The 24,150-nt window shown below is 45.6% G+C and overlaps 1 protein-coding gene across 2 annotated transcripts in view; it reads left to right on the forward strand.

The window, feature by feature from the left end:
- LOC135547552 (ceramide kinase-like protein) overlaps positions 1 to 24,150 on the forward strand; it is a 92,719-nt gene that overhangs the window by 53,916 nt on the left and 14,653 nt on the right. For both annotated transcript variants that reach the window (XM_064976655.1, XM_064976657.1), the window contains exons 4-5: positions 679 to 742; positions 17,893 to 18,035. In XM_064976655.1, coding sequence (XP_064832727.1) covers positions 679 to 742; positions 17,893 to 18,035 — 207 coding nt within the window. The remainder of the gene's footprint in view (positions 1 to 678; positions 743 to 17,892; positions 18,036 to 24,150) is intronic.

Genomic DNA, 24,150 nt, shown 5'->3' on the forward strand with positions numbered 1-24,150 from the left:
TTTATTTAACTAGGCAAGTAAGTTAAGAACAAAATTCTTATTTACAGTGACGGCCTACCCCGGGCCAAACCCTCCTCTAACCCGGACGACACTGGGCCAATTGTGCGCTGCCCTGTGGGACTCCAGATCACGGCCATTTGTGATACAGCCCGGGACCGAACCAGGGTCTGTAGTGATGCCACTAGCATTGCGATGCAGGCCTTAGACCGCTGTGCCACTCAGGAACCCCTAAATTGATGAGGGGAAAACAACTTTTTAATCAATTTTAGAATAAGGCTGTAACCTAACAAAATTTGGAAAAAGTCAAGGGGTCTGAATACTTTTCGAAAGCACTGTATAAATGTAGTAGTGTTGTATGTACTTGTAATATGTAGTGTTATAACCAGATAATGAACATGAGTAGTATCATTGCTGACTGTGTTTTGCATAAGCGAGAGGAGATTTAACACACAGGAGCCAGCCTTTTTGTACTGCTTCTATTTTCTTGATTAAAAATGCAAACAGCATACAAGTATAAATTCTGCTTCACAGACACCACCATATGTTCATCACAGCCACGTGCCAAACTAACATTGGATAGAGTTACTAAAAGTATTTTTTTGTGCCAGCCATTCAATTTCATCTCTCCTTCATTAACAGATTAACTATTTATTTTCTCTTGTCTTTCTCTCTTCACAGTCACTGAAAGAAAGGGCCACGCTCTCTCCGTTCTGAAAGAATCCAACTTGGACGGATATGATGGGTAGGGTTGCTTGCCACACAATCTGTTAGATGGTCTGTATAAATCCTCTCCAAAAAATGATATCAGAGAGAAAGAAAATGAACTAATACACTGATCTGTGCCAGTGCTCCCAGTACGGGTGCAGCCACAGCAGACTGAATTCATTCTTTAATTCAGGGGTTAGGTAGGTAAACAAAAACACCACTTTGATATGGGCTTGTGTAATCAGCATTGCGATATTCTGAGATTTTGTGCTGGACTGTGGTGGGGAGAGATGCCGTGACACCAAGTCAACCCAGCCGAGGTGTGTGTCCTCTCCGGTGGGCACGGCAGGTGGCACTTTAATTACTTGTTCTGGAAAAAGTGATGAAGTACCTTCCGTCCAGCCAACTGCTGGTGTGCATGTACGTTTTACACCACACCACAGCTCCCATGTGTCTGCATTAAAGTCACAATTAGATTCTCTGAGGCAGCTCCGGCCTCCTGTTAAACCAGGGTTGCTGCATAGGTGTCGCTTAGCGGATCAGCACAGCCTAGTCTACACCACGACCCCATCCCTAGGATGGCTAGGAAAGAGAGGGGTAGGGGGAGAGAGGGGTGGCTTGAGAGGGGTAGGGGTAGAGGAGAGATAAAGGGGTAGAGAGGGGTAGGGGGAGAGGAGAGATGAAGGGGTAGGGGGAGAGGAGAGATGCAGGGGTAGGGGAGTGAGGAGAGATAAAGGGGTAGGGGAGTGAGGAGAGAAAGGGGTAGGGGAGAGAGGAGAGATAAAGGGGTAGGGGAGAGGAGAGATAAAGGGGTAGGGGAGAGAGGGACAGGGGGGCAGGGGGAGAGGAGAGATAAAGGGGTATGGGGGGGAGGGAGAGAAGGGTAGAGACGGGGGAGAGGAGAGACGGGGTAGATGGGGGAGAGGGAATGGGGGGGGTAGGGGGAGAGGGAGAGACTGAGAAGAGATGGGTAGAGTGGGAGAGAAGGGTAGAGACGGGAGAGGGGTCGGGGTGAGATGGGGAGAGAAGGGAGACGGAGTGAGATGGGGAGAGGGGAGAGCGGGGTAGAGACGGGAGAGACGGAGGAGAGGGGAGAGGGGAGAGAAGGTAGAGAGGGTAGAGAGTGAGATGGGGAGAGAAGGGTAGAGACTGAGAGGAGTGAGATGGGGGAGAGAAGGGTAGAGACGGGAGAGATGGAGTGAGATGGGGAGAGACGGGAGAGACGGAGTGAGATGGGGAGAGAAGGGTAGAGACGGGAGAGACGGAGTGAGATGGGGAGAGAAGGGTAGAGACGGGAGTGAGGGGGAGAGATGGGGAATGACATGGAGAGAGGGGGAATGACGGGAGTGAGGGGGAGAGATGGGGAGGGAGGTAGGAGGGGGGGGAGGGAGGGAGGGAGGGGGAGAGGGAGGGAGGTAGGCCGGGGAGGGAGGGAGGCAGGGGAGAGAGAGAGAGAGGGAGGCAGGCAGGCAGGGAACGGAGGGAGGGAGGGAGGCAGGCTAGGGAAGCAGGCAGGGGATGAAGGAAAGGAGGTAGGGGAAGGAAGTAAAGAGGCAGGGGGAGGGAGGCAGGGGAGGGAGGCAGGGGGAGGGAGAGGGGAAGGAGGTAGGCAGGGGAGGGAGGGAGGAAGGGATGGAGGGAGGGATGTCTGTCACATGTTCTGCTAGGCAGTTCTGATATGAGGGACAGATGGAGCAGGTGAGAATGACTGGTGGGAAAGCTTAGCTCAGGATCCTGCTGTCTGTCCTTCTTTCACAACCTCATTACTGTGGCCCACATATAATAGACAACCAATATCTCAGCAGACATTATAAGAAAACATTTTTGCTTTGTACTGTAGGTTGTTATGTTTGGATTTATGGTCGATGTTCAGAGTCAGATATGTTATTCTCTGCTTATCAACATTTTTATCATCACCTATACCTCAGTAGGCGTTATAAGGAAAAAGGTATACTGTTTCATGTTTGACTGTTCATGTGGATTTATGGTCGATATTCAGACATACACTGCTGTTCAAAAGTTTGGGGTCACATAGAAATATCCTTGTTTTTGAAAGAAAATCAACTTTTTTATCCAATAATATCAAATTGATCAGAAATACAGTGTAGACATTGTTAATGTTGTAAATGACTATTGTAGCTGGAAACAGCAGATTTTTTCAAATGGAATATCTACATACAGTTGAAGTCGGAAGTTTACATACACCTTATCCAAATACGTTTAAACTCAGTTTTTCACAATTCCTGTAACGGCTGTCGTCGGAAGGATGAGACCGAGGCTCAGCGTTCCGTGAGTTCCACATAATATGTATTACTGTAGTGAAACTTTAGACAAAACAATAAAAACAACAACGACTGAACAGCTTCGTTGTGCAAACGAAGAACAAGATCCCACACAGAAGGAGGGTAAAAAGCTACCTAAGTATGATTCCCAATCAGAGACAACGATAGACAGCTGTCCCTGATTGAGAACCATTCCTGGCCATACACAAAGAAGTAGAAAACATAGAAACATGAACATAGAATGCCCACTCAAATCACACCCTGACCAAACCAAAAATAGAGACATGAAAAGCTCTCTACGATCAGGGCATGACAATTCCTGACATTTCATTCTAGTAAAAATTCCCTATCTTAGGTCAGTTAGGATCACCACTTTATTTTAAGAATGTGAAATATCAGAATAATGGTAGAGAGTGATTTATTTAAGCTTTTATTTCTTTCATCACATTCCCAGTGGGACAGAAGTTTACATACAGTCAATTAGTATTTGGTAGCATTGCCTTTAAATTGTTGAACTTGGGTCAAATGTTTCTGGTAGCCTTCCACAAGCTTCCCACAATAAGTTGGGTGAATTTTGGCCCATCCCTCCTGACAGAGCTGGTGCAACTGAGTCAGGTTTGTAGGCCTCCTTGCTTGCACACACTTTTTCAGTTCTGCCCACAAATGTTCTATAGGATTGAGGTCAGGGCTTTGTGATGGCCACTCCACTACCTTCGTTGTCCTTAAGCCATTTTGCCACAACTTTGGAAGTATGCTTGGGGTCATTGTCTATTTGGAAGACCCATTTGCGACCAAGCTTTAACTTCCTGACTGATGTCTTGAGATGTTGCTTCAATATATCCACATCATTTTCCTGCCTCATGACGCCATCTATTTTGCGAAGTGCACCAGTCTCTTCTTCAGCAAAGCACCCCCACAACATTGCTCCCAAGAATGTACTAGGCTTGTGGATTTTTCTTCTGAGGTCTTGGCTGATTTAACAACCAAAAAAACCATGATGTCAAGCAAAGAGGCACTGAGTTTGAAGGTAGGCCTTGAATACATCTACAGGTACACCTCCAATGGACTCAAAAAATGTCAATTAGCCTATCAGAAGCTTCTAAAGCCATGACATAATTTTCTGGATTTTTCCAAGCTGTTTAAAGGCAGAGTCAACTTAGTGTATATAAACTTCTTTAGACTAGTTGCGTATCTGGAGCATCAGCATTTGTGGGTTCGATTACAGGCTCAAAATGGCCAGAAACAAAGAACGTTCTTCTGAAACTCATCAGTCGATTCTTGTTCTAAGAAATGAAGGCTATTCCATGCGAGATATTGCCAAGAAACTGAAGATCTCGTACAACGCTGTGTACTAGTCCCTTCACAGAACAGCGGGAACTGGCTTTAACCAGAATAGAAAGAGAAATGGGAGGCCCCGGTGCACAACTGAGCAAGAGGACAAGTACATTAGAGTGTCTAGTTGGAGAAACAGACGCCTCACAAGTCTACAGCTGGCAGCTTCAATAAATAGTACCCGCAAAACTGCATTCTCAACTTCAATAGTGAAGAGGCGACTCCGGGATGCTGGCCTTCTAGGCAGAGTTCCAAAGAAAAAGCCATATCACTGTCCAGTGTCTGTGTTCTTTTGCCCATCTTAAGCTTTTCTTTTTATTGGCCAGTCTGAGACATGGCTTTTTCTTTGCAACTCTGCCTAGAAGGCCAGCATCCCAGAGTCGCCTCTTTGCTGTTGACGTTGAGACTGGTGTTTTATATATTTTATATAATTACAAATATGGCATCAAAATGTTGAACATCTGATTTCCCCCTAGCTGATTTTTGTCTGTTGCCGGCTCTGATCGTAGTGTAATGAAACAGGCAGGGAGAGTGAGCTCGTCTGTGGTGGTCGGCGAACCCTCAACCCTCTGGCCCGTAGCCCTGCGTGGCATCGACGAGTCATTGTTGTTTGTGGTCATAAACATTATTTTGAGTTAATTCTATGAGGGGGAGGGTAATGTAAAGGGAGGGTAATGTAAATGGAGTGTAATGTAAAAATATTTGTAACTTTTGGGATGAGGGTGCTTTTTTTTACAACCCCTTGAGTTGGACCAGCCCTCCCCCACATTAAATTGAGATCTTTCCCTTATCAAAATTGTTTTTTCAATTTGCATGGTGAAATCATTGGGTAAGTCCGGGAAGATTCAAGATAAGCTACTTAACCCAATACAGCCTTGTTTGGTTGTTTGCAAAACAGGATAATCTTTAAGCAGCGAAGCTGTGGTAATACTAATGCAAGTGTCATGTAATGTCAGATTTATTTGCAATATCACTCAAACTAGTCAGAGACATGGCTCATATGCACTTCATTTCACGACCTGATTGTACAGAGTTCACACAAGGCATATTTCACACAATATTTGTAAGTTATTGGTTGTCTGTTTCAACGGAGGTGGCTTTTCAAAAAAGTTTTGTTAGAGCTCTGTTCTACTTTGGTTAGAGAGGAATTGTGCCTAGCTATATAGGAAGCTATCACAGACTGTGTGCAAGACATATCAAAAAGGTGAAGGCAATTTCCCACAGAGGACTAGGTGTTATAGAGTAGTCCACTTTAGGAGAAGCTTTCTGTGTGAAAGAAATATTCCCCATAGAGGATGAGGTGTTATATATATATATACAGGGTCCTTCACAGTGGTCTTGTCAACACCATGTTAAATTAACCCGAGAAGACTGAGAAGTGTTGAGAAGGTATAAAACACTAATCACAGATTTCTTTATTAATAGACCATAGTCATTCATTATTTCCTCTCAAATATACAAGAGCTGTTCTCTGCATTTAATGAAACTAGTCTATTTTAACCTGTTCCACTAATTCATACCGTGTGGGACAGTGTGACATCCCCAGTCCCTGTTACATGGGTTGTGACCCAAATGGTACACTATTCCCGGTATAGTGCACTACATTTGACCATGGCCCATATGGCTCTGGTCAAAAGTAGTAGATTATAAACGGAATAGGGTGCCATTTTGAGATGCGACCATGGAATCATAGAGTGTGTAACACAATAGGAATGTCAAAGACATGGTGGTATTATCATGGGCTGCTGCTACATGTGCAATTATTCCCAGATCACATATTAATGTTAATTATCAGCATCTCAAATGAAAACCTTGTACTTATCCACATTTCTTTACTCCGGTATACAACTTTTCTTACTGCATTTACTGACTGGGGGTGATGGACAGGATGAGGAGTGTTTAGTGGAGAGCCGGTGTTCTTTAATAGAGGGATGTGTTGCCAGTGTATAACCAGATAGGAACATAAAGGAGAATAATGTGACATTATAAAGCATTGGAACATGACTATTGGAACCTGACTATATAACCTGTGTCCAACCTAATCTGATTTTGTCATACACTGTGAAGTGGGCCTCATCAGCTCAGTATACAGTATGAAAGCCCAATTTATGTCTCGTGTTTTTATTTTTTCAGTGAGGAAAACATAGAAATCTGGAATCTAACAATCTATCCAAGGAAAGCTAGAATTTTACAAAATGTTGCTACATTTTATTACTTAGCACTGCTTAGTAAATTACAGTTCAATAGCAAAACCTTACTAACAGGCATATAATTCAACGGGAGGGGCCAATAAAATACCATTTTACACAGTATAATCACCCTTTAATTACAACTAGCCATGGATTGGAGGCTAAACTAATCTTTTTAGAAACAGTAATATAAGCTATTGTTCAAAAGCGTTTCTGAAATGAACTATGATAAGCTTTCCTCCTCAGTGTTCATGTATTAGTAATGTGCTTATAGGAGTTTAGTAGGCTCAGCCAATTTTAATGAATTATTTTGCAGCAGGCAGATGACAGATTGCAACCAATTCCTTAAAAATAAAAAAACATTCAATTTGCCAATTTGAATGCTGCATCCATAACATGTCCTGACTGTTGAATACATTTAATGAGAATTATCTTTTCAAATAATCCAAATAGATTTGACTAAAATACTAGATAGTTCTAGGTCAACCAGCATTGTAATAATAAAATAAAATTGTATTGGTCACATGGCCAATTACAACAGGTGTATACTTTATAGTGAAATCATTACTTACGAGCCCGTTCCCAGCAATGCAGAGTTAAAAAGTAAGAAAATATGTGTTAAATAAAAAAGGACATAGTAACGCAATAAAAACAATAGCAAGGCTATATACAGAGTACCAGTACCGGGTCAATGTGCAGTTGTACGAGATACGGTATTTGAGGTAATGCAGTATGTACATGCGGGTAGAGGTATAAGTGACGAGGCAATCAGGATATATAATAATCAGAGAAGTATCAGCATATGTGAAAGTGTGTCTATGTGTGAGTGTGTGGCGTCAATATGCTAGTGTGTGTGTTTGTGTGTGTGTGAGAGTATATGTAGTGTGTGTGTTGGAGTTTCAGTGTAGTATGTGTGAGTGTGTCCATAGAGCCAGTGTAAGGGAATCAGTGCAAAACAATTATGCTAAATAAATAATAAAGGCAAGCAATGTAAATATTCCGGGTAGCCATTTGGCTAACTGTTCAGCAGTCTTATGACTTGGGGGTAGAAGCTGTTCAGGAGCCTTTTGGTCAAAGGGTTTGGTGCTCTGGTACCGCTTGCTGTGAAATAGCAGAAAGAACAATCTATGACTTGGGTGGCTGTCTCTTTTTTGGCCTTCTTCTGGCACCGCTTGGTATAGAGGTCCTGGATTGCAGGGGGTTCGGCCCCAGTGATGTTCTCGACCATACACACTACCCTCTAGTGCCTTGCGGTCGGATGCCGAGTAGTTGCCATACCAAGCGGTGATGCAGCAAGTCAAGATGCTCTCAATGGTGCAGCTGTTTAACTTTTTGTGGATCTCAGGGCCTTTGGCAAAACTGTTCAACATCCTAAATTGGGAAGAAGTGTTGTCGTGCCCTCTTCATGACTGCGTTGGAGTTTTTGGACCATGATAGGTCCTTAGCGATGTGCACACCAAGGAACTTGAAGCTCTTGACCTGCTTCACTACAGCCCTGTCGATGTGAATGGGGGCGTATTTTGCCCTCTGTTTCCTGTAGTCTACAATACGATCCTTTGTCTTGTCCATGTTGAGGGAAAGGTTCTTGTCCTGGCACCACACTGCCATGTCTCTGACCTCCTCCCTATTAACTGTCTCATCATCGTCAGTGATCAGGCCTACCACTGTCGTGTCATCGGAAAACTTAATGATGGTGTTGGAGTCGTGTTTGGCCATGCAGTCGTGGTTGTACAGGGAGTACAGGAGGGGACTGAGCACGCAACCATGAGGGGCCCCGTGTTGAGGGTCAGCGTGGCAGATATATTGTTGCCTACCCTTAGCCCGTGGGGTGGCCTGTCAGGAGGTCCAGGATCCAGTTGCAGAGGGAGGTGTTCAGTCCCAGGGTCCTTAGCTTAGTGACGAGCTTTGTGGGCACTATGGTGTTGAACGCTGAGCTGTTGTCAATGAGCAGCAATCTCACATAGGTGTTCCTTTTGTCCAGGTTGAAAAGGGTAGTGTGGAGTGCAATAGAGATTGCGTTATCTGTGGATCTATTTGGGCGGTAAGCAAATTGGAGTGGGTCCAGGGTTTTTGGGATGATGGTGTTGATGTGAACCATGACCATCCTTTCAAAGCATTTCATGGCTACAAATGTGAGTGCTACGTGGCGGTAGTCATTTAGACAGGTTACCTTGGCGTTCTTGGGCTAAGGGACTATGGTGGTTTGCTTAAAACATGTGGGTATTACAGACTCGGTCAGGGAGAGTTTAAAAATGTCAGTGAAGATACTTGCCAGCTGGTCAGCGCATGCTCGGAGTACGCGTCCTCGTAATCCATCTGTCCCTGCGGCCTTGTGAATGTTAACCTGTTTAAATGCCTTACTCACATTGGCTACAGAGAGCGTGATCATACAGTCGTCCGGAACAGCTAGTGCTCTCATGCATGGTTCAGTGTTGCTTGTCTCGAAGCGAGTATAGAAGGCATTTAGCTTGTCTGCTAGGCCCGCGTCACTGGCCTGCTCTCGGCCAGGTTTCCCTTTGTAATCTATGATAGTTAGCAAGCCCTGCCACATCCGACGAGCATCAGAGCCGGTGTAGTAGGATCCATATTGACACTTTGCATGTTTGATGGTTTGTAGGAGGGCGTAGCAGGATTTCCTATAAGCCTATGGATTAGTGTCACGCTCATTGACTCTAAACTTTAGCTCATTGCAGATGTTGCCTGTAACACATGGCTTCTGGTTGGGATATGTACGTACGGTCACTGTGGGGATGACGTCGCCGGTGCATTTATTAATAAAGCCAGTGGCTGATGTGGTCAACTCCTCAATGTTATTTGATGAATTCCGGAACATATTCCAGTTTCTGCTAGTGAAACAGTCCGCTAGCTTAGCATCTGCTTCATCTCACCATTTACGTATTGAGTGCGTCACTGGTACCTCCTGTTTGAGTTGTTGCTTGTAAGCATGAATCAGGAAGATAGAGTTATGGCCAGATTTGCCAAATGGAGTGCGAGGGAGAGCTTTGTATGCTTCACTGTGTGTAGAGTAAAGGTGATCTAGAGTTGTTTCCCCCTCTAGTTGCACAGGTGACATGCTGGTAGAAATGAAGTAAAAACAGATTTCCGTTTTCCTCCATTAAAGTCCCCGGCCACTAGGAGTGCCACCACTGGATGAGCGTTTTCCTGTTTGCTTATGGCCCTATACATCGTGTTGATTGCCAGCATCGATTTGTGGTGGTAAATAATGGTGGCCATCTTGAAGCATGTGGGGACAGCAGACTGGGATAGAGATTGGTTGAATATGTTCGTAAACACTCCAGCCAGCTCTAGTAGAGGTTCCGTTATTGTTTACGCTAATTATTTAAGGGTCGCTTTGTTATTTTATTTGTAAACTAAAATGCTTAATTGCATTTCAAATCATGAATGACTGGTATGCTGTGTGATGACATGAACTGGTGAATGATTGGTTGATACAGTAGCCTACATATCGAAATATGCCTAAGTTACGGTATTAAGACTAAACAGGATGCGCTCCTTGGCCTACAGCTCGATGGTGGTTATACAAGGCTGCTATACTAAGCCTACTAATGACAATTTGGAACAGTTTAAACAACGTTAAAGGAATGATAAATAATACCAGAGAGGCTGTTCTAACGAGAGAGAAAAAGTGTAAAGCCTTTATTACAGCATAGCAAAGATTAAAAACAGACGGATTTGTGAAATTGTTCATCCGACATGTGGTTGAGTGAGGCTTGGTGCAGAATCTGTCTTTTTTTCTGTAGATATATATGGATGATTTATAAAGCCAGGCACATTCAACAGTTAGGCTATTGATTATAGACCTAATTAAGTTAGGGTTTCTTAGACAATAAGGCAAGGGGTGTTTCCTCGTCTCCTCATTCAGCTGCTAACTCCGCCACATTGTTCTCAACACCAATATGCTGGTGAACGTTGCTATTATGCACATAATAGCATCATGGTCTAGGAAAAGGTGCCAATTCAACAGCGCACTGATGTGTTTCAGAACCGTGGACAGCGACCACTATCCCAATGCGGGAGAAAGGGCATTTGTTATAGAATAATATTATTTTTATTAGTGTAGCACAGTTGTTCTTACATAATATAACCATATACAATTTCAGTAGCACGGGTCTTAGAGTGATGGACTGTGCCATCCCCATGGCTTCCACAATGGATCAGTCCACTCAGATAGCGGAGAATCAGACCAATGTCTTGTATACCATGAAAAAATAAATATATTTGTTACCTACTGATTGACTAAAGAAGTCTCATGGGCAGCTCCATTCTCATTCAGTAATTATGATGAGTGTAGACAGTAGGGGTGTGCGCATGTGTGCGTGCGTGCATCTGTGTGTGGGGGTTCTTGAGTGTGTGTGTGTGTCTGTCTGGCCATGACCTGTGTTTCACACGCCTTCTCTGTTTAGTCAGGTGATTAATATGACTGATTTATCATGCGATGTCAGTATGTCATGTTTACCCAGTGATCAGTGATCAGCTACATAGGCTGAGGGGAGCACGTCCTTACTCATACATTTACCCTGAGCTGTTTCATGGTATTGGCAGTGTGTGTGTTGCTGTGTGGGTGTGTAACCCTGTACTTTGTCCTTTCCTAACTATATAGAACGAATGATTCTATATAGTTAGGCTATATATAATTTTTGGGGGGCTTGTAACCATAGCATAACCTTTTTATGTGCTATATGGAACCTTTTTTGAAGGTTCTTTAAATAACCATGCTCATAAGGTTCTAAATGGAACTTTTATGGTGCTGTAGAGAATCCTTCATAAGGTTCAATAAAGAACATAAAAAAAGTTATATATAGTACCATCAAAAAGGTTCCGCTGTGGATACAACCCTTTTTGGGGTTATATAAACTCAGCAAAAAAAGAAACGTCCCTTTTTCAGGACCCTGTCTTTCAAAGATAATTCGGAAAAATCCAAAGAACTTCAAAGATCTTCATTGGAAAGGGTTTAAACACAGTTTCCCATGCTTGTTCAATGAACCATAAACAATGAATGAACATGCACCTGTGGAACGGTTGTTAAGACACCAACAGCTTACAGACGGTAGGCAGATCAAATCAAATTTATTTGTATAGCCCTTCGTACATCAGTTGATATCTCAAAGTGCTGTACATAAACCCAGCCTAAAACCCCAAACAGCAAGCAATGCAGGTATTGAAGCATATTGGCTAGGAAAAACTCCCTATAAAGGCCAAAACCTAGGAAGAAACAACAACAACTCCCTGAGTTACACCAGGAACGCACAATCCCTCCATCAGTCCTCAGACTGTCCTTAATAGGCTGAGAGAGGCTGAACTGAGGGCTTGTAGGCCTGTTGTAAGGCCGGTCCTCACCAGACATCACCGGCAACAACGTCGCCTATGGGCACAAACCCACTGTCACTGGACCAGACAGGACTGAAGTGCTCTTCACTGACGAGTCGCAGTTTTGTCTCACCAGGGGTGATGGCCTTTCCAAGATGGCGTAGCTTTCCAAGATGGCATAGCAGTGCAGACGTGGTTTCTCGTCCTCTCATTTACTTTTTGTCTTTTTTGTATTTTTTTTGTATCTATATTCGTTCCAGTCACTGGCAACAGAGAACTGGCCGCAGTTATACCATGCCAGATTCTACTGCCTGGCTGGGCTTCATCTCAGTACTGGGCTTCTTCTCAGTACTGGGCTTCTTCTCAGTACTGGGCTGCCCCTCAGAGCTGCCCCTCAGTCCCGATCCCTCAAGCTGCCTCTCAGTCCCTCACTAAGCTTTAAACATGCTCCTCAGTTTAGTGGGGTTCTGAGCAGCTAACTGATCACTGCGAAGGGGAGCTGTACATTTATGAAGTGGGGTCCATCGGAACCGCCACCATGGACAGACGCCCACCCGGACCCTCCCTATGGTTTTGAGGTCTCATCCCCATGTGTCACGCCTTGGTCATTGTATTTTGTGTTTTCGTTATATATTTGGTTAGGCCAGGGTGTGACATGGGTTTATGTATTGTATTTTCGTATTGGGGTTTGTAGTATTTGGGATTGCGGCTGAGTAGGGGTGTTGTATAGGTTTGGCTGCCTGAGGCGGTTCTCAATCAGAGTCAGGTGATTCTCGTTGTCTCTGATTGGGAACCGTATTTAGGTCGCCTGGTTTTCACTTTGTATTTCGTGGGTGATTGTTCCTGTCTCTGTGTAGTGTTCACCAGATAGGCTGTAATAGGTTTCACGTTCCGTTTTGTTGTTTTGTATTTATTAGTTATTTCATGTATAGTTCCGTTATTTGTTTCATTAATAAACATGAGTAACCAACACGCTGCATTTCGGTCCGACTCTCTTTCGACAAACGAAGAACGTCGTTACAGAATCATCCACCACACACGGACCGAGCAGCGTGTCAACAGGCAGGAGCAGCCCAAAGAGGAGCCTCGTATTAAGGATTTCTGGACATGGGCGGAAATCCTTGACGGGAGAGGACCCTGGGCTAAACCAGGGCAGTGTAGCCGCCCAAAGGTGCAGCAGGCGAAGAGAAAACAGGAAATGGAAGGAGAAGGACCCTGGGCTCAGCCTGGTGAATATCGCCGCCCCAAGGAGGAACTAGAAGCGGCTAAAGCGGAGAGGTGCTGGTATGAGGAGGCAGCACGGCGACGTGGATGGAAACAGGAGCAGCCCAGAGAGGAGTACAGTATGGATATTACGACGTGGGAAGAAATAGACAGGTGGGCGGCCGACCCAGAGAGAGTGCCGGAGCCCGCCTGGGATTCGCTGGAGCAGTGCGAAGAGGGCTATAGGAGAATGGAGTCGAAAAGAAAGACACGGCGGCGCAGAGCGAAGCCCCAAAAATTTCTTAGGGGGGGGGGGGCTCAGAGGGGGAGTGGCTGAGTCAGGAGACAGACCTGAGCCAACTCTCCCTGTTTATCCTGAAGAGCCAAGGAGGAGACCAGAATCGGTGTTGGAGGTGAGCGAAGCAGAGACTGTGAAGGAGTTAATGGGGAAATTGGAGCAGAAAGTAATGAGGGAGTTGCTAGTTTGGTGCTTTAGGTACAATATTCGTCCGACGGAGCGTGTCGGGGATTTAATGGCACCTGGGTCAGCGCTCCATACTAGTCCTGAGGTGCGTGTTAGTCGGCTGGTGAAAAATGTGCCAGCCTCACGCACTAGGCCTCCTGTGTACCTACCTAGCCTTGCACGTCCTGTGCCAGTCCTGCTCTCAGGCTCTCCAGTACACCTTCACGGTCCAGTCCATCCTGTGCCACCTTCACACACCAGTCCTCCGATGGTAGCTCCCCGCACCAGGCTTCCTGTGCCTGTCCTCTATCCAGTACCACCTCCACACCCCAGCCCTCCGGTAGCAGCTCCCCGCACTAGGCTTCCTGTGCGTGTCCTCGGCCCAATACCACCAGTGCCAGCACCACGCATCAGGCCTTCAGTGCGCCTCGCCTGTTCAGCGCAGCCAGCGCTTTCTCCCTCTCCTGCGCTGTCGGAGTCTCCCGCCTGTTCAGCGGTTCTAGAGCCTTCCTCCTCTACAGCGCTGCCGGAGCCTTCTGCCTGTATGGAGCAGCTAGAGCTGCCAGTCTGCATGGAGCAGCCAGAGCTGCCAGTCTGCATAGAGCAGCTAGAGCTGCCAGTCTGCATGGAGCAGCCAGTGATGCCAGTCTGCGTGGAGCAGCTAGAGCTGCCAGTCTGCATGGGGCAGCCAGAGCTGTCAGTCTGCTTAGAGCAGCCAGAGCTGTCAGTCTGCATGGAGCAGCTAGAGCTGCCAGTCTGCATGGAGCAGCCAGTGTTGCCAGCCTGCATGGAGCAGCTAGAGCTGCCAGTCTGCATGGGGCAGCCAGAGCTGTCAGTCTGCTTGGAGCAGCCAGAGTTGCCAGTCTGCATGGAGTTGCCAGTCTGCATGGAGTTGCCAGTCTGCATGGAGCTGCCAGTCTGCAAGGAGCTGCCAGTCTGCAAAGAGCTGCCAGTCTGCAAGGAGCTGCCAGTCTGCAAGGAGCTGCCAGTCTGCAAGGAGCTGCCAAAGCTGTTAATCTGCATGGAACAGTCAGAGCTGTCAGTCTGCAAGAAGCCGCCAGAGCTGTCAATCTGCATGGAGCAGCCAGAGCCGCCAGTCAGCATGGAGCAGCCAGAGCCGCCAGTCAGCATGGAGCAGCCAGAGCCGCCAGTCAGCATGGAGCAGCCAGAGCCACCAGTCAGCATGGAGCAGCCAGAGCCACCAGTCAGCATGAAGCAGCCAGAGCCGTCAGTCAGCCAGTCTCTTCCAGATCTGCCAGTCAGCCAGACTCTTCCAGATCCGCCAGACAGCCAGACTCTTCCAGATCTGCCAGACAGCCAGACTCTTCCAGATCTGCCAGACAGCCAGACTCTTCCAGATCTGCCAGTCAGCCAGACTCTTCCAGATCTGCCAGTCAGCCAGACTCTTCCAGATCTGCCAGTCAGCCAGACTCTTCCAGATCTGCCAGTCAGCCAGACTCTTCCAGATCTGCCAGACAGCCAGACTCTTCCAGATCTGCCAGTCAGCCAGACTCTTCCAGATCTGCCAGTCAGCCAGACTCTTCCAGATCTGCCAGTCAGCCAGACTCTTCCAGATCTGCCAGTCAACCAGACTCTTCCAGGTCTGCCAGTCAGCCAGACTCTTCCAGGTCTGCCAGTCAGCCAGACTCTTTCAGATATGCCATTCAGCCAGACTCTTCCAGATCTGCCAGTCAACCAGACTCTTCCAGATCTGCCAGTCAACCAGATTCTTCCAGATCTGCCAGTCAACCAGACTCTTCCAGATCTGCCAGTCAGCCAGACTCTTCCAGATCTGCCAGTCAGCCAGACTCTTCCAGATCTGCCAGTCAGCCAGACTCTTCCAGATCTGCCAGTCAGCCAGACTCTTCCAGATCTGCCAGTCAGCCAGACTCTTCCAGATCTGCCAGTCAACCAGACTCTTCCAGATCTGCCAGTCAGCCAGACTCTTCCAGATCTGCCAGTCAGCCAGACTCTTCCAGATCTGCCAGTCAACCAGACTCTTCCAGATCTGCCAGTCAACCAGACTCTTCCAGATCTGCCAGTCAACCAGACTCTTCCAGATCCGCCAGTCAGCCAGGATCTGCTAGTCAGCCAGGATCTGCCAGATCTGCTAGTCAGCCAGGATCCGCCAGTCGGCCAGGATCCGCCAGTCAGCCAGGATCCGCCAGTCAGCCAGGATCCGCCAGTCAGCCAGGATCTGCCAGATCTGATAGTCAGCCAGGATCCGCCAGTCAACCAGGATCTGCCAGATTCTACTGCCTGGCTGGGCTTCATCTCAGTACTGGGCTTCTTCTCAGTACTGGGCTTCTTCTCAGTGCTGGGCTTCTTCTCAGTACTGGGCTGCCCCTCAGTCCCGAGCTGCCCCTCAGTCCCGAGCTGCCCCTCAGTCCCGAGCTGCCTCTCAGTCCCGAGCTGCCTCAGTCCCGAGCTGCCCCTCAGTCACGAGCTGCTCCTCAGTTTAGTGGGGTTCTGGGTGAGGACTATTCGGCCATGGTCGGCGGCGAGGGTGAATCATCCCAGGACGCGAAGGGGAGGAACAATGACATTTATGAAGTGGGGTCCACGTCCCGAGCCGGAACCGCCACCATGGACAGACGCCCACCCGGACCCTCCCTATGGTTTTGAGGTGCGTTCGGGAGTCCGCACCTTAGGGGGGGGGGGGTTCTGTCACGCCTTGGTCATTGTATTTTGTGTTTTCGTTATATATTTGGTTAGGCCAGGGTGTGACATGGGCTTATGTATTGTATTTTCGTATTGGGGTTTGTAGTATTTGGGATTGCGGCTGAGTAGGGGTGTTGTATAGGTTTGGCTGCCTGAGGCGGTTCTCAATCAGAGTCAGGTGATTCTCGTTGTCTCTGATTGGGAACCGTATTTAGGTCGCCTGGTTATCACTTTGTATTTCGTGGGTGATTGTTCCTGTCTCTGTGTAGTGTTCACCAGATAGGCTGTAATAGGTTTCACGTTCCGTTTTGTTGTTTTGTATTTATTCGTTATTTCATGTATAGTTCCGTTATTTGTTTCATTAATAAACATGAGTAACCAACACGCTGCATTTCGGTCCGACTCTCTTTCGACAAACGAAGAACGTCGTTACACCATGTTGTTTTTATTTACTTTGTTGCTCTTTTGCACACCAGTGTCACTACTTACACACCATCATCTGCTCATCTATCACTCCAGTGATATTTATTGCCTTACCTCCTCATGCCATTTGCACACCCTCTATATAGACTTTATTTTCTTTCTATTGTGTTATTGACTGTACACTTGTTTATTCCATGTGTACCTCTGTGTTGTTGTTTCTGTCACACTGCTTTGCTGTATCTTGGTCAGGTCGCAGTTGTAAATGAGAACTTGTTCTCAGCTAGTTTACCTGGTTAAATAAAGGTGAAATTCGTGTTTATCGTCGAAGGAATGAGCGTTACGCCGAGGCTTTACTCTGGAGCGGGATAGATTTGGAGGTGGAGGGTGCAGCATCATCGGACTGAGCTTGTTGTCATTGCAAGCAATCTCAACACCGTGCGTTACAGGGAAGACATCCTCCTCCCTCATGTGGTACACTTCCTGCAGGCTCATCCTGACATGACTCTCCAGCATGACAATGCCACCAGCCATACTGCTAGTTCTGCGCGTCATTTCCTGCAAGATAGGAATGTCAGTGTTCTGCCATGGCCAGCAAATAGCCTGGATCTCAATCCCATTGAGCACGCCTGGTACCTGTTGGATCGGAGGGCGAGGGCTAGGGACAATCCCCCCCAGAAATGTCCGGGAACTTGCAGGTGCCTTGGTTGAAGAGTGGGGTAACATCTCACAGCAAGAACTGGCAACTCTGGTGCAGTCCATGAAGAGTAGATGCACTGCAGTACTTAATGCAGCTGGTGGCCACACCAGATACTGACTGTTACTTTTGATTTTGACCCCCCTATTGTTCAGGGACACATTATTCAATTTCTGTTAGTCAGATGTATGTGGAACATGTTCAGTTTATATCTCAGTTGTTGAATCTTATGTTCCTACAAATATTTACACATGTTAAGTTTGCTGAAATTAAACGCAGTTGACAGTGAGAGGAAGGTTTTTTTGCTGAGTTTAGAATCCTTTTTTATGGTTCAGTATAGAACCTTCATGGAGAATGGATCTATAAACATCCTTTCTCAATCTCAAAGGTTCTTTGTGGAACCATACAGGTTTTTATATTCAATTAATTTTAAATATCACAAATAAAAATGCAAAGATCCTTTGACGGGCTTAATGTGTTCTCAGTATGATTCTGCATAGAACCATCACCCTTCCCAAAGAACCCTTGAAAAACAATTGTTTAGTGTGTGCCTATTTTTGTGTGTGCTCTATCTCATGTGTGTGTGTGTGTGTGTGTGTGTGTTTCCCCCAGGGTTGTGGTTGTCGGTGGGGATGGCTCGGTGGCCGAGGTGGCCCATGGGCTGTTGCTCCGGGCCCAGATGGATGCAGGCAGGGACACAGACTCCATGTTCACGCCTGTCCGAGCAACACTTCCTCTAGGGCTAATACCAGCAGGTGATGAGCAAGGATGGTGGTACACACACACACACACACACACAGACACCCCAGTAGGTGAGGAGCAAGGATGGTGGTACACGCACACACACACACACGCACACGCACGCACGCACACACACACACACACACACACACACACACACACACACACACACACACACACACACACACACACACACACACACACACACACACACACACACACACACACACACACACACCCCAGTAGGTGAGGAGCAAGGATGGTGGTGCACACACACACACACACACACACACACACACACACACACACACACACACACACACACACACACACACACACACACACACACACACACACACACAGACACCCTAGTAGGTGAGGAGCAAGGATGGTGGGGCACACACACACACACAGAGAGACCCCAGCAGGTGAAGAGCAAGGGTGGCTTGACCACTCTCCTCTGCAGCTGTTCTCAATCCTCCCCAATATTTAGAACAACTTTTCTCCAGGTGATGAGATGACCCTATAGTTTATGAAGAGTACATCTGCTATTACAACACCTTATTGGTTGAAATGGTTTTAGTTTGTATGTTACTACACACCAGCAGGCCATAGAGGTCAGGGTGCTTCTAAATGTTTTCTTGAAGCATAGCAGACAGAGGATTCTCACATTACAGCACTGTAAAATGTGCTAACAGATCAAAATTATTTTTTATCTAATCAAAACGTATTCAGCACCATGTAATTGACAAACATCTCAATATTATCCCATATCAAGGACATTTCCATAGAGAGAGAGTGATTTATTCTATTGAAAACACTGTTCGTTGAAGCAAATGTATCATTTTTAATTTGGTTTTAATTTGATTTGATTGCACTGGGAGCTAATTGCCTTCTATTTGAGACGGAACCACGATTATACAGCATTCTACTGCACTTTAGAATTGTGAACATTGGCAGTCTATCAACCTTTGGAAATGCATGTGGCTCAGACATTAGCTGATTCTGAGCCTCATGCAGCGGATGGTTATAAAGATCTCATCACTCCAATTATTTGTGGATTAAACCCTCATAGCCACACACACACGCCATGAATGACCCTACACACCACAGCCAGCAGCGAGGGTATCAACAATGCTGGCGTGGGCCAGTCTGGCTTTTTAAGCCAACAGTTTGACCTTCATGTGTCATTCTAGGCTGTGGTGGTAAAATTGAGTGCTGCTGTTCGCAGCCAAGAATGGAAGCCTTCCAACTCTGCACCCCCTGCAAATTGGATGCTCAGAAGTCACTGTATCTCTTCATTAGTGGGTTTCCCTATGGAGTATTTGTAAACAGTTTCCAATCACAAACAGGAGAGCGAGGTGAGATCGGCACCCTAGGAGGAATAGATACCGCTGTACCAGGAATAGGTCACTCCTGAGACTGAGGAGGGATGTGATCATATCTCCTTTGTTGAAGGAAGTAATAAACGAGCTCCACAGCAGCCCCGTGTTCAAATACTGTTTCGGGGATTTCAGGGGATTTCAGTTACTTTCAAAGTAATTTGGTAAGTAAGTGTTTTGATATGTTTTATTTGAAAACAGAAGTAGTTGAACATTAGAATGTTTTTGGAAATACACATGGAAAGTTTTGAAAAAGCAGTTGATTCGGGCCCCATGATTCGAAAATACACAAATACACAGAAAACAAGAATTTAAATGACAAATATTCAAATACACAGGTCTGATCCACAGTTTACCAACATTACACCATTTGAATTTAAAAGATAGGTGGTATTATGGTACTGTCAAAGTTAACAATTATATCCATAGTCTCAACAATATCCATATCTATTATCTATCTCACACTTCTTGCATTTAATGCATTTGTTTGTTTTCTGAGATTTTAAAGTTGAGCTAACTAATTGCTATTTCTGTCACAGTTAAAACTTTTACATCGTAATTTAAAAAAAGAATAATACAGTCATCACATCATCTTACTTAAACAGAATCAGTAGTGTTACACAGAGGATCACAAATACATTTCATTTAGAGAAAGGCCAATTAAATGCCCTGAGCATGCTAATCAAGAAACCATTTCTAATTTCTACATACATATTATACAGCTGTTTGGTATGTGTAGCATATAAACAACAGGATTCAAATTAATTGGACCGGTTTAAAGGGTTTCAGGGGGACTATTCATTTCTTTGATATTCCAGACAAACCACCAAAATGTTGGTGCCGTTAGTTTTCCCTTCCAGAGTCTCTCTCCCTCTCTCTCTTTCGCTCTCTTTCTCTCCCTCTCTCTTTCGCTCTCTTTTTCTCCCTCTCTCTCTGTCTCTCTTTCTCTCCCTCTCTCTCTTTCGCTCTCTTTCTCTCCCTCTGTCTCTCTTTCGCTCTCTTTCTCTCCCTCTCTCTCTTTCGCTCTCTTTCTCTCCCTCTCTCTCTTTCGCTCTCTTTCTCTCCCTCTCTCTCTTTCGCTCTTTCTTTCTCTCCCTCTCTCTCTTTCGCTCTCTTTCTCTCCCTCTCTCTCTTTCGCTCTCTTTCTCTCCCTCTCTCTCTTTCGCTCTTTTTCTCCCTATCTCTCTCTTTCGCTCTCTTTCTCTCCCTCTCTCTCTTTCGCTCTCTTTCTCTCCCTCTCTCTCTTTCGCTCTCTTTCTCTCCCTCTGTCTCTCTTTCGCACTTTTTCTCCCTACCTCTCTCTCTTTCACTCTCTTTCTCTCCCTCTCTCTCTTTCGCTCTCTTTCTCTCCCTCTGTCTCTCTTTCACTCTCTTTTTCTCCCTATCTCTCTCTCTCCCTACCTCTCTCTCGGTCTCTTATTCTCTCTCTTTGAGACATGCTTGACTAGACTAGCATCACATTCATCTGCCGGCCAGGGTGGGGAGACATTAACAGGCATATGAATATTCATGATGTCTGCTTAATTAAGTTAATTGTTCTGCAGAAGTGCCTTGCACACTTCCAAGGACATTTTATTTCTCTATCTCTCACTCTCTTTTTTCTCTTACTCTTTCACTCTCTTTATTTCCTCTCTCTGTCTCTCTATCTCTCTCTTCCACCTCTCCTCCTGCATGTTATCTCTCTTCATCTGTAGTGCCGTTGTATGTATGGGTGATGTACAGTGTTCATATGGAGATGCTAACATTGTTGGCGCAGTATGAACAAGTGTGTGTCTTGGGAAGAGGTAATTAATGAGGGTGGAATTGCCATCGCTGGTGATAATGTGAGCACCACCCACAACAATGGCTAGGAACAATAGATGCTAACACAACTGATGATGTAAAATACTATATTATCATCAACACTAGTTCCATTGTAGAATGGGGGATATCTCAGATGGCATTTATCTATGTAATTATTAATCACACTATGCAAATTATTAGTTCATGCATAATAAGCAATTACAATGCTTATCCCCTCTAAACATTTAGAAATGTATTAGCTACTTTAAGTATCTTAATTACATGGAACTCACATTTCAATGTATTTTTTAAATTAAATTCTACGACTAATCACCAATCTGTATTTGTTATGAATGAAAATATACCTGAAATTCCCTTTACCCTCCTTATCAAATGTAATTGCAGCAATGAAGATGCAGGGTCTGGAGAGGGGTTTGTTTGGAGGGGGGGGGGGTTGTAACTGTATAACAGAAGCAGAAACTTGGTAGGTGTATCTTTCTGTAGCCGATCTGTCTGATATGACTCCTGTATGTGTTCCGTGGTATCCACGCCACCATGTCAGAGGAGAGGCGGGAAAGGTCCGTTTCTCACCCAGCCAGTCTGTCTATAGACCTACTCATTTACAGACATCAGTTCTTATGTCCTGTTCATCTGCGCAAACAACATGGCAGATAGCAGCATGAAAGGAAATGCCTACTCACCAAGTGACAGACAACCTTGTCTCTCTCTCTGTCTCTCTCTCTCTTCTTTCTCTCTCTCTTGCTCTCTCTCTGCTCTCTCTCTCTCTTCTTTATCTCACTCTCTCTTGCTCTCTCTGCTCTTTCTCTCTCGCTGTCTCTCTCCATCTCTCTCTCCATCTCTTTCTCTCGCTCTCTCTTGCTCTCTCTCTGCTCTCTCTCTCTTCTTTATCTCACTCTCTCTTGCTCTCTCTGCTCTTTCTCTCTCGCTGTCTCTCTCCATCTCTCTCTCCATCTCTTTCTCTCGCTCTCTCTTGCTCTCTCTCTGCTCTCTCTCTCTTCTTTATCTCACTCTCTCTTGCTCTCTCTGCTCTTTCTCTCTCGCTCTTTCTCTCTCCATCTCTCTCCATTTCTTTCTCTGCTCTCGCTCTCTCTCCATCTCTCTATCTCTTTCTCTCTCTCCATCTCTTTCTCTCGCTCTCTCTTGCTCTCACTCTGCTCTCTCTCTCCATCTTTCTTTCTCTCTGCTCTCTCTCTCCATCTCTTTCTCTCTCTCTCTGCTCTCTCTCTCTCTCTCTCTCAATTCAATTTAATTTGCTTTATTGGCATGACGTAACAATGTACATATTGCCAAAGCTAATTTTGGATATTTACAATATAAAAATGAGAATCAGAATTGTCAATGGGAACAGTAACAACAAAACCAAGTGTCAAAATAACCATACATTCAACAATAACAATAAGCATACAGTAGAGGACATGTGCAGGTTGATTGGTCTGTCAGACACTGTCCCTCAACTTATGGCAGGCAGTAATGTAGTGTGCTGCCAACCCACAACTCTCTGCGTCCTCCCCAACAGGACAGGTAGCCTACTCTCATCAGAGAGGTCTTTGAAACCTTGAATAATGGTTTCAAATTTGGGGAAATGACACTAATTGTTTTATATTTTTGTAACGTTTTGTCAGGAAATGCAGCTCCATCTCAGGTTCTGCTGTTGTGCAGTGGCTGCACAGCCTTTCCTCTACAGGGAGCCAGGTTCTGCTGTTGTGCAGTGGCTGCACAGCCTTTCCTCTACAGGGAGCCAGGTTCTGCTGTTGTGCAGTGGCTGCACAGCCTTTCCTCTACAGGGAGCCAGGTTCTGCTGTTGTGCAGTGGCTGCACAGCCTTTCCTCTACAGGGAGCCAGGTTCTGCTGTTGTGCAGTGGCTGCACAGCCTTTCCTCTACAGGGAGCCAGGTTTTCCTGTGTCTACCCTTCTCAATGGCAAGGCTGTGCTCACTGAGCCTGTACTTTGTTAAGGTTTTTCTAAGGTTTTGATCAGTAACCATGGTCAAATATTTAGCCACAGTGTACTGTCGATTTAGGGCCAGATAGCACTGCATTTTGCTTTGTGTTTGTGCTTGTGTTTCCCAATAAGCAATATAGTTTTGTTTTGACTGTGTTGTAATTTGGTTTTTGCTGATTGATTGGATGTTCTGGTCCTGAGGCTTCAGTGTGTTAGTAGAACAGGTTTGTGAACTCAGGAACAGCTGGATGAGGGGACTCTTTTCTTTGCTCAGCTCTTGGAATTGCAGGGCTTGGTAGTGATATGAGAGGGGATCACTGCATTTTAGATGTTTCCAAAACTTAATCGCTCTTTTTTGAGTTTTTATTATTAGTGGATATTGGCCTAATTCTGCCCTGCATGCATTGTTTGTTGTTTTCCTCTGGACATGTAGGAGAATTTTACAGAACTCTGCATGCAAGGTTTCATTAGGGTGTTTGTCCCATTTGATGAAATCTTGTTTTGCAAGTGGACCCCACACCTCGCTGCCATAAAGTGCAATTGGTTCCATGACATATTCAATTAGTTTTAGCCAAATTTTAATAGGTTTTTCAATTTGAATTAGCTTTTTAATGGCGTAGAATGGCCTGCGTGCTTTCTCTCTCAGTTCATTTACTGCCTCATTAAGGTGTCCAGTTGAGCTTACTTTTAAACCTAAGTAATTGTAGTGTGTTGCAGTACTCTATATATTTAGTACCAATTAAGAACTTTGGTCTAATTCCCTGAGATCTGGATCTTCTCTGGAAAATCATTATTTTAGTCTTTTTGGGGTTTACTGCCAGGGCCCAGGTGTGGAAGTACTGCTCTAGCAGGTCCAGGCTCTGCTGTAGGTCATGTGCTGTGGGTGACAGCAGGCATAGGTCAGTAGTGGCCAATACGTTAATGTAAATATTGAAGAGTGCAGGGCTCAGATTGCAACCCTGACGAAGGCCCCGCCCCTGGCTAAAGAATTATGTTATTTTCT

This window comes from Oncorhynchus masou, chromosome 10 (assembly GCF_036934945.1).
Source record: "Oncorhynchus masou masou isolate Uvic2021 chromosome 10, UVic_Omas_1.1, whole genome shotgun sequence".
Taxonomy (NCBI): domain Eukaryota; kingdom Metazoa; phylum Chordata; class Actinopteri; order Salmoniformes; family Salmonidae; genus Oncorhynchus; species Oncorhynchus masou.